The sequence below is a fragment of the Triplophysa rosa genome, linkage group LG2 (assembly GCF_024868665.1).
Source record: "Triplophysa rosa linkage group LG2, Trosa_1v2, whole genome shotgun sequence".
Classification (NCBI taxonomy): domain Eukaryota; kingdom Metazoa; phylum Chordata; class Actinopteri; order Cypriniformes; family Nemacheilidae; genus Triplophysa; species Triplophysa rosa.
Window position 1 is genome coordinate 22,005,381 of NC_079891.1, and position 11,626 is coordinate 22,017,006.

The 11,626-nt window shown below is 36.9% G+C and overlaps 1 protein-coding gene across 1 annotated transcript; it reads right to left on the bottom strand.

Annotated features, from left to right (window-relative positions):
• Window positions 1–4: 4 nt before the first annotated feature.
• On the bottom strand, window positions 5–4,719 carry ptges (prostaglandin E synthase). The gene is made up of 3 exons (XM_057350764.1): window positions 4,511–4,719; window positions 4,100–4,182; window positions 5–1,507 (listed from the first exon to the last, which is right to left on the bottom strand). The coding sequence occupies exons 1-3, from the start codon at window positions 4,616–4,618 to the stop codon at window positions 1,258–1,260; spliced, it is 441 nt and encodes a 146-aa protein (XP_057206747.1). The 5' UTR covers window positions 4,619–4,719; the 3' UTR covers window positions 5–1,257.
• Between the last annotated feature and the right edge of the window lie 6,907 nt (window positions 4,720–11,626).

Below are 11,626 nucleotides of genomic sequence, written 5' to 3' on the forward strand. Positions count from 1 at the left end.
AAGCTCTCAGCAGTTTGTTGACGAAACACACATTCACGCTTACAGTCAGAGAAATTGACAAGCACGGGCATGTTTCATATGAGAATGTAGGTTTACATGCGTACTTAACCCACACACTTCCATTCATTGTCTCGTGAGATCATTTCCACAGCCCTGGCATATTTATCTTAAATCACAAATGCACACAAACTCCAAAGAAACTGGAAGTTTGTTAAGTACTCTTTGCATTTCTGTTAGTTTAAATCAATTGTTTGCTAATAACATTCCTCTCTCTCTCTCTCATACACACAGCTATTTTCCCAGTCACTCATCCATTCCTGCCATTCTTTTCAATTTCCTTTTAGCACAGGAAAGTAACAATAGATCTGCTATGTTATAATTGCATGTTTGGCATTATTACAGAGCCGTCCCCTTCCCTTGTTCTCTTTCTGTCTTTCCCTCTTTCAAGCATTTCATCTTTTCAAATACAAAAATATTGTGCTGTGTGACAAATTACCAAAATCTTGACCTAAAGGTTTGTTTACTTAATTCAACAGCTCATTTTTGTTTCACAGGCTTAGCATTCTGTTCTGTATGTAGAGTTCATGAAAACAGCCCACAGCACACTGCTGTGAATTGGAGGCTGGGCTAGAAATGAATAAAAGCCTGGCATAAACCCTAAGCCTGGCAGACTAATAAGAAGGGCCGTGTCTACTCAACAGCATTAGTTTAACGCTACGGTAATTCTGTAAAGCCTGGGCTTTGTTGAGTCTCTCATCTATAGTGGAGCTCAAATGGGTTTATTGATGCTGTACACCCACAGCTAACTACAGATCTGCCACTGGCTCTTTCCAAAAATCTTTCTTTTTTTAATCAGTTATTGCTTGCATAAACGTTGCAGCCAGAAACTGGAAATATGGTGCTCACTGTAACTATTGACTGGAGGTATGAATTCATGCCTTCATGTCCAATAAAGAAAAATAAGGCATTTTGTAGCAAATATATAAATATTAAAAAGTACATGCAAACCTCGTAGTTTCAGAAACATCATAGGATGACATTAAATAACCTTCATTTGGATGGTAACACTTTCTTTCCATTCTGACCAAGCGTTTGTCTGTTTCTAGTTATTCACTGTCGTGAGCCATCATACTGTAAGTCTTAAAAATGTATACAATTGTTGAGGGAATGGATGACATTAATCATCAAAGCAGCACCCTGCATCACAGTTGTAACAGATGAAAAGTCTTGACCGATCACAGAAAGCCATGGGCCAGGTTACGCAAATGAGGCTACATCCATGAGTATTTGTATCGCCATGGAAACACAAGGCACCTGAGCGATGACGTAGGCGAATGAACGGGTCGGCGCTTTAAGTGCCAAAAGGTATGCCACACTGTGAAGAACTCGACCCAGGAAGAAAACCAGAAAGTGAATTCGTGCTACTGCATAGGAGGGGCCAGTCATGGAATAAACGGCCCCTAGAAATAAAAATGGGAAGATGTTCTCCATGTCATTGCGATGTGACCTAGAAAACACAATACAAACATAGAAGGTTAGTGCAGATAATAATATGCATAACTTAAACAAAGTTTTCAAATTAAATGACATGAAGCGGGGAATGTATAGCAAATAATATTAAGACATTAAATGATGTAATGCAAAATGGCATGACAATGCGTGTATAATAATAGCTCATGATGAGTACGTTCTCAAAAACATAAGCAGTTTCCTATATTTCCTCAATGCAAGTTTTACATACTTCACACATTCCAGCCCTCTCCCTTATTCTTTAAAAACAGCACTGACTTGATTTCAAGGCATTTTCAATGTTCCGAAATGGCAGAAATTCATACTGTATTGAAAACTACATGTCAGAAGACCCAAGGAGCTGAGGAATGTGCACAACATCTGGATTTGATCAGGACTTCAGCTGTAAACTGTCTCGCTCACTCTAATGGCAGCATGCCTGGACAGTGAACGTTGCCAACATCACACAATCTTGCACATTAAACGTAGTTCCACTCTGAATCACTTACACACAAACGCAAAAATACATACACTGCGTCAGCAGCAGCAGTCCTTTCAATACATGATATAGGAAATACTATGGTAAGTACTTCATACTTAAAAAACTATGCAGACATTCATGGTGCATGAACATTTTAATGGTCATCTCACAATTCCCGGTATTACCAGCACAACAGTTTCGCAGCAGCTCTCGGTCATTGTTGTGAAATCCTGTATTAGCTTCTTCCTCATCTCTTTGCCACATCAAGGACTTTCACATATGTTTCCAGTTGGAATTCACTTTCTACAGCGGAAGTAACTTTCACCCCTTCACTTATTTTCATGTCAATCACTACTTCCTTTGTCTTTATTTATATAATGACAGTTACATGTGGCTTCTTTGAAGTGTTGAATTGGTCGTCCTAGGAAACATTGCAAACATTATCCAGCAGCAGTCACTTCTTTTCTCATTTTTATAATGGTGGCTTTCTTGTACATTTTCGTCTTTTTCTCTCAAGATCACGAATGTGCCCTTTTGTTTTTGAAACCACGTTTCAGAATATACAGCTTTTACCAGCGACTTTCTCAACACTTGGCTGAAGGCATTGCTGTTCTAATTGCATTGCAATTAGAGGTCAAAAATGGTTTAGTCATAACCTCCAGAATTACATTTTGAAATGGCACCTCCCTCCCCGCCCAACAGGTCCTCAAGACCTTTAATGCTCCACTTCCAAAAAAATGAGTTATTTTTCCCAATAAATGTAATACCGGATATGGCAATAAAATGATTTCAGAACACTACTGAAATCACATCTTACTGAAATAACATCTTAATCATGCAAACACGGGCAATAATGGAATGGGCAAGAGGAGCTTCCTGAAGATAAGTTACGATGCTTTTGAACGAATCCATGAATGCAGAAATATGCTGTTTAAAGCAATTAATGCTTCCTAACAGGCAGCCAAGTATAATCGGATGTTTTAGAGAATGTAGTCTCATTACTCTCCCTTTCACTGACACGTATACAGACAATGAAAATAGTCTATTATAAAAGAGGGTTTTGTAAAGCACAAAGTCAAACAGTTTGACTAAAGCACTACAAATGGGCAAAATAAAAAATGAGCTGTTTAACATCTGAATCATTTTAAAAACAAACCGAATCATCCCTACAGACTGTCATTGATCCATGTAATTCATCATAGTTTAAACATCAAACTGTAAATATTTTCCAAGTAGCCACCACACAGTAGTTTCTGAAGCATTAGAAATAAAGAGTCTTATAGTGACTGTAACTAAAGGAAGCTCAAATCTGCCGGACATCCTGCATGGTTTTCCCATCAAAATGGGGTCAGTCAGAGGGAGAAAACTAAACATTCCAGAGACACAATGTTTTGACAGACAAAAATGTAAAAGGAACACAAATACGACCCGTTCAAACAGAGTAAATCAAAACTAAGGACATTTGCAATTAAATGGAAATGATAACACGTGGTAGAAAATTAATTGAATGTAATTAAGCTGTTTGTTTTCATCATTATTTTTTAGGTATTCATTTTATCCTTCAATATATCATACAATATTAGTAACTTGGGCATAATTTTAAGACAGACTCTTACGAGAATAAACTATGCTTTAACTATAGTCAAATTGATCTGTTTTAGACAATTTTAAGAATGTTCCACACATTGTAGATGATTTTATCAACTTAAAATGGTTGCCTTCAAATGTTAAGTTAATTCAACTCAAAAAAAGTTTTTAAGTTGAATTAAATCAAAATTTTAAGGCAACCAGGTAACTTGTTTTTTTAAGTCGAACCAAAAAAAAAATGTGCAGTTTAATTTGCAGTTAAAAACCCACAGTGACCAGAAACGCACCATGTTCTCACTATAGTAACCGCAGTTTAAACATTATGAAGTAATAGAATTGCAAAACAATAGTTCGTGTAGTTAAACAAATCAATTCGACAACAAATCTTGGTTACTTCACTTCCGAAGATAATAGAAATTGTGCTTTGTGTCTGTTGTTTGTTTAGCAAATAAGCACCCAGAACTCAACCATAAAAAGATTGAATACAGGGCAAACTAAAACTGCACTCGAGAGTCAGCTTACCTCAGACAGCGCTCCACGTATGGATCAGTGCGGCAATACTGCATACCTCCGTGCCTTTCAGCGTCCTCAGGGTTCGCGAATGCCTGTTCAAATACATTGCATCTTACATATCTGTTTTACAGTTCATAGCCTACATCAAATTAATCGCTTCCGAAATTCCAGATCTATTGCAATAGAATGACAAGAAGCAGCTAGGTGATACCGGTTGTATTCAGAAACAATAACATCACTTTGCACAGCATTTTTCCTTGCACCGTCTATAGACGGCAACGCAAGACGCTCCCATTTTAATCAACGAGATCATCTTGAAGTGATTGTAAGGCGTAATTCTATCGAGTCGCGCCGCCAGCTAGATTGCGCGTAATTGACTATTTCGTGCCAGTGTAAAAAAAGATGATAAAAAGCACTTACTTTTTTCCGAAGTCTTACTTGTCCAGTGACGATAGCTATGATGTACATCTTCAAGATTAAAAGCGTGCTGTAGAAGATAAAGCACGTCCATACCTCGCTTCCGAGCATCTTGTCTCACTATAACGGGCTCTGTGTTTATTCAGAATGATGAGACGGCTGAACTGAAGGTTGAGTTTTATACGCGAACCCCAGACCGTTTGGCCCAGCCTCTTCCAGATGACTACCTGACAGGAAAACTTTCACTGACGTTCAGACTTCCGTTTTCCCTCTCATGATGACACCCGCTCCATATGAGGGATATGAGGATGGATGAGAAATCTCGTCTTTCTTCAGATCAAAATTACAACACTTTAACAACACTAGAACTTCCTCCAAGGTTGAATATCGGAAAACACGTTTACAGAAATAAAACAACATTTACAGAAATTAAAATTGAACAACTGGATGATTCAATGGAAAGCAAACCAATGGGAAATTTGGAAAATGAAACGAAATCGTATGGTCCAATGTACAGTTGGGTAACGAAAAATGACATGTACGTTAAAATGTACCACTGTAAAATTTCTATTGGCTACAGAGTTGTGTCTTCTTCTGCTGGCATGGAATTCCAAGGATGTGAGACAACAGACAAAAGACAAAAATTATAGGCATGATAAATGACATGTGTTTGTGATTTGATTGCTGTAAACATCTTTATTTGTTATGCTATTAGACAGCAGCATCAAATACGAACAACAAATCTTATTGACTTTTCATACATCCAACTAACTTTTAAAAGCTTAGGGTCACTGAAATGTTATTTATGATTGTTTATATTGTTTATGATTATGAGTAAATGAATAAATATGCCAAATGATACAATAAAATGCCAAGAGTATATGTTTTTACAAACACTTAGGCAAAGGGGCTATTCTTGATGATAGAATGTGGCGTATAGCGTTGTTTTTTATTCTATAATGTAGTGAAGTTTATGAATCCACTGCATAAATTTGCCAGCTTCAATGCAGTTTCTACTGACACACTGTTGTTGGTATTCATAATAAGATGCTATATGATGCAAAACTTCAAACAGTTTTGGTACCTGCTACTTTTCACGTATGGATGCAGATCAACTGAACAGTCATTTAGTTTCACAATTATTATTTATTTGCTTGGTTTACAGTACATCTGTCAGGATACCTGTAATAGTGACCATTATTATTTTGTTATTAAAGATGCAGTGGACTTCAGAAACATACTGTATAGTGTTCTTTGTTACAAAAATTCTCTTTGGCAAATAGGATGAACAACATTAAACTTTAGACTGAATAAGCAGTTTAACTGAAATGAATTAAACAAAATAGAAGTTAACTGCAGTCACTCAAAAGTGTTTATGCACTCCAGCTGTGATTGACTTATGTAAATGTAAAATTGACACATTATTTGGTTTGACTCCAATCTATAATGGCATAAGGAACACTATTTGATCAGCTCTTTGAAACATTTTTCATTTTCTGAAAACTTTTTTGAAGATTAAAGAGGGAAAATCCTTTGATAATAAAATGAATGTAATAGCTTAATAATCAATACCAATATCACACAAACATGTTATGTTAAAGTTCATTGTGAGGGTTTTGTCCCTTTTAAAGGGGTCATATGGCGCGAATACGTGTTTTTCTGTGTCTTTGGTGTGTTATTAGCTGCCCATGCATGTATTAGACACGTAAAATTGCACAAATGGAAGTGTGGGAACAAAAGATGCATTCTATCTAAAAGCGAATGCTCACCCAGACCTGCCTGAAACGCCTCGTGTAACCACACCCCCACAAATCTACGTCAGTTCATGGTATGATTTGACTACAACCGCCCAAATGTATACGCAAGTAAGGCGGCCGTACCTGTCAGTACAATTGCTCTGGAACCTGATATTCCAAATATGGCTTTACATTTCTGTCACACACTTGCAGTATTCGACCAATCACTACGCACTGGTTAACTGGCCAATCATAGCACACCTCGCTTTTCAGAGTAAAAAATTTGTGAGTTTCAGAGAGGCGGGGCAAAGAGGAGATACAAACATGCACGGTATGTGGAAAATACAGCGTTTTTGAACCTTAAATCGTGTACACACATTGCATTACATCTAAAACAAACAATACTATTCGTTTTAACCCTGTCATATCACCCCTTTAAGATATCAAAGAGGTTTTAATATAATTGAATAATATGCTCGTTATCATTTGCTAAATTAATAAAATCTTATTAGATATATTGTCCTTGGCATGTCCAATGACTTGTCAGATTTGTTGCATATATTGTGTAAGAACAAAACAGATGTTGTGGGATGTGGCCAGGTGTTACCCAAACCTTTTTCAAATTGGACAAGAACCACATTAATGTGGTTGTGAGTGAGAACCATTTACAGATTTCTGACCCAGAGTGAACATAGACATATTTGGCACAAGGTGTCATTAACCTGCAAAATTCCATAAACAAAATATGTCAACAGTCCATTCCGAGATAGTCTGAGGAGGAAGAGCTTGTACTTGTGATGTCATCGCAGCAGTCCTCAGCATCAGAGAAAGATGAAGTATAATGCAGACCTGACAGTCTGTGGTAGTCCTGATGAGAGACCTCGAGCAAACTATACATGTCCATTGATGTCTGGCCTCTTCGTGCTCCAGACGAACTCCACATATCAATCAACTGTGTACAAATGGCACAACCCATTATGTCTGGTGTGGTGAGATTATTTCTTTCTTATTCAAAAAACTTGGAATCTTCACCCAGGAATGCTCTAAATTACTTCTTCTCCATAGAAATGACTAACAAACATGACATGCACAGCTCCATTCAGATCACACCTGATTCAAAGACAAACTAGTAGACATTACTTATTATGACTGTAATTTAAAAAAATGCTCCTTTTACTCATTAACACCCAGGCCTTTTCATATTAAGCATTCGGATTCGGATGGTGTGCGTGTCTGTATAAAGAGCTATATGGAAAGCACAGACACGAAAGCGTGAGAAAGCAACTGTCTAAAGTATGTCTTTTCTTGGAATGTTTTGTTCAAACCCTTGCCTGGAGGTATTGACAATTACAAGGTGGAGTACAAAAGGGAAACTGAAAGAAATGAAAGTAGGGGAAAGGAAGAGTGATTCATTGACACAAAAAGAAGGAGAGATCTATTTAAAACTGCAAACAGATCAACGCAAGACAGCCATAGGATGACTGAAAGTTCAGATGTGACAAGGTCACCGGCCGCACAATTCACTGCTGACTGAAGTGTAATGTAAATATGATGTGTTTTGTGCTCTCTGAAGAGTATCCTCTTTCAGATCTTTCTTAAAGATAAGTCTTGGTACATCAGTCTTGTAGTGCTGGTTAGAAACACAACCCCATTGAAAAGGATACAAGAGATGGAAATGGAATCGAAAACAGTCTCGACCACACCCTTTTTTTGACCTCACGTTAATTTAGCAAACAGAAAGAATTTCAGAGCAGAATCATTTTCTGCCACACAAAAATACATCTGAATATATCTGCTGGGTGTGGCGATCGTTGTCACTGAAAGCACTGGGGTGTCATCGGTCCATTTACATTTACATTTATTCATTTAGCAGATGCTTTTATCAAAAGCGACTTACAAATGAGGTAAACAATAGAAGCAATTGGAACAACATAAGGACAACAAAAAGCATAAGTGCAGTAAAAAATGGTCTCATGTAGCCTACCACAGTATACAAAGCTAAGGTTTTTTTTAAGGATAGAAAAAAAAGAAATAGAAGTCAGTACTAATCAGTCAGGTGTTGACGGAAGAGATTCTTAAAGATGGCTACAGAATCTGTTGATCTTGTAGGAGCGGGAAGATTATTCCACAAATGTGGAACAGATCCAGAGAAGGTGTACGTGAGAGCATTTATTTCCCTTTTTGGGATGGCACAACAAGATGTCGTTCATTTGCAGAGTGTAGGGATCTGGCGGGTACATAAGTCTGTATTAGCGAGTGACGATATGGGGGTGCCGGACCAGTGGTGGTCTTGTAAGCCAAGAGCAGAGCTTTGAATTTGAAGCGAGCAACTAGGGAGCCAATGTAACCTAATGAAGAGAAAAGTGTCGTGTGCTCTCTTCGGTTCATTGAGGAGCACTCTTGCCACTGCATCCACACGCGTCACTCGGGCTTTTGTCCGGACTGGGGAAAGAAACACGACACATTGCAATGATTATGTTAAACCTCAAGGTGTCAAAGATAGCATCTCATATAAATAAGCTAAAAAAGTAAACTTTTACACCCAAAATAATGTCAGATAAACACAATAGATCATCATTACCAATGTTGCTAGTTTTATTTTTTAACTAAATAAGTTGCTGTAACTGCACTGTAAAAAAAAACACTTAAAAAAACGTATGTTAAACGTTTTCATAATTTTTTTTAGTTAAATCAAATTAGACTTAAATCAAACTTAAATTATAACGAACTGACTTAAAAAAATCTAGTTGTATTTTACAACTAATTTTTTTAAGTCAGTTCAATTGACTCATGAAGCTAATTTTATTTTACTTAAAAAATTTAAGGCAGCTGAAATTGGTGATGTTTTTACAGTGTGGTTTAGGTCCAGTGCAATTTTTTTGCCTAAAAATATTTGGCAATATGCTTTCGAGATGAAAGCAAGAAGTCTCAAAGCAAATTCCTGTGGTGGCATTATTACATTAATTAGAGATTGTACAGTTGGTAATTTCAATGATACCTGTATTATAAATTATTTTTCCAAAATATACTGATAAACTACTGGTACAACAATGATACAACCCTTTAAATGTGGAATTATTACACATTACAGTATGATTACCGCATTGTTTTGTATAAATCTTAACCCATTAGAGAGCATCTAAATAACATTGAAAAAAAGCCTTGTCAATGTGGACTGGTGAGCAGTTCGATCATTTGAAGCAAGCTTTGACGGCAGTGCATGTGCTCTCCGATCATCCCACACCCCAAAATTCATCCCACAGCCATGAGGTTAATACTGCCAGACGTGATGTTGCCCTGGAAAACAACAATGTTCTGAACTTTTCGATACTGCCTCTGGCGAGCTGTCTTTGTCTCGAAAATTACTGATGGCAGTCACTCTTATGAAGCCAAGCAGGTACTTGGTGGTTAAGTACATGGTGACCTCAGAATTACCACAGTTTCATTAGTTTAGCTGACCTCAGCATAAAAACATCCGATTAGCAATAAAATATGATCAAAAGTGGTAATAAAACATTTACATTTACGCATTTGGCAGATGCTTTTATCCAAAGCGACTTACATTGCATGACTCTATACATTCTGTTTCTATGTACTGTATGTGCAATACCCTGAGATCCAACCCACGACCTTGGCATTGTTAACACCATGCTCTTACCACGGAGCTACAGGAAAACCCAGCCAATTTTGTAAATTTTTTAATTCTTCATGAAAAGGGTGTGTTCACGCACCGAATCTCAGTGGAAAGCAACGTAATCAAACCTCTCACCTCTGAATGAAAACAAGTTTCACCTGCACAAAAAGCATGTTTTGTAAACACATCCTTTGTGAAAACCCTAATTTTGTACCTTTTTGAAAGTAAACAAAGCAAGGAGTGCTCTAGTAATCGAATTCTACATAAGTATGTTAACAATAAAAACACTTGTTTTGCACATAAATGTTATATTCATCTTATTGCTGACATGGCATTTAAATGGTGATACATTGATTTATTTCATATTTCCAACAAGGGGTTGTTTATATCAGTGCACATAACATTGGATAACAATACTGTAAGCCGATCCTTCAGACTCAGTAATGTAATGTTAATCTATTCAGTTGTACACAACAGCTGACAGATGTTTCTGAGCTAGAACAACACATGCTAATGTTTAGACACCAAGCCAGCAAGATGTTATTGTCTATGTAACAAAAAAGATTTGAGAAATAAACCTTCAGATAAAGAAAACCAGATGCAGCAATTGCGTAAAAATGGGAATGAAGACTCACTCTGGGAGGATTCTATGGAAAATTCTAATCCTTTCTTTGCAAGAATACATGACAGATGCTCAGCTGGGCGGTCTGCGGTGCTGCTTTCTCTGCATCCTCATGTTCTCTTGTTTTTCTTCAACCTGCAGATAGTGAGGACAAATGACATCACCACTGACAGTGGTGACAGCGGTGCCCCTCTGACGTCACCTGCCCTGTGAAATAATTTGGTTTATACAGGACATTTGGTCGAAGCAATATTCTGGGGCTCTCTTAGGACAAAGAGAGGATGGAGTGGAGGGGAGCGGTGGGGGGTTGGGGGCATGTGGGGCGTGGTGATTGAAGTCAATGAGATAAATGGGCATTTGGAGTTGAATAGGTATTTCTAAGCAGAACTAAAGATGACAAAAGGCTTATATGAATTGTACTTTGTAATATATGATACAATAATAGATCAAATTAATATCTAATGTAATATTTCTCAATCAGGAATAGCAAAGAATTACAGATTGTAATAGGCAAAAGCGCAAAAAAGGGAATTCTGTCTAGTAGATTGTCAATGCTCGAATGACTCTTAAGCTTTTGTAATGTATTGAATAAATGAGCAAGAATTAAAAGACTAGAAGGTAATTAATTCAAACATCAAACTGATGTTAATAAAGCATATAAACAATTTCCCCAAAAAACTTGATGCATTTTTAGGGTTAGTTACCTAAAAAAATAAAAAATCTTGTGTATAACTGGATAAAGCCAGTCAAGAGTGTAATTCCTATTACAGTAATTGCGAGTAAGAGAAAAAAAGTGTATAAACGGAATCAAACACTTTGGAGAAAGAACAAGCTTTATTTCCATTTGTCAAATCAGACACATCTTAACATTTAAGGAGATCACTTAAGCCATCAGAAGTTACATCAGAAACTTAAGTTCCTGCAACCAAATAAGTAACAGAAGTTTCTTTGTTCAAATGTAACCATGTATCCTATACATAATTCTGCCGAATTCCGACCTTTTATTTACCAGAAAAGACATTCATAAATAAAAACATACATTTTTTATACACAAACATTATGTTTGAAAACAGACATATTTTAACGCTATTCTATTAGCATTTCCAACACATCTGATCTACCTCATT

What these genes read in the sequence shown, in the direction of transcription:
- ptges (XM_057350764.1), bottom strand. Translation starts at nt 4,618, where the DNA reads ATGCTCGGAAGCGAGGTATGGACGTGCTTTATCTTCTACAGCACGCTT. An exon ending in AAGTAAGACTTCGGAAAAAA is followed by an intron (nt 4,183 to 4,510) that starts GTAAGTGCTTTT and finishes GTATTTGAACAG; the next exon opens with GCATTCGCGAACCCTGAGGA. An exon ending in TACGTGGAGCGCTGTCTGAG is followed by an intron (nt 1,508 to 4,099) that starts GTAAGCTGACTC and finishes TGTGTTTTCTAG; the next exon opens with GTCACATCGCAATGACATGG.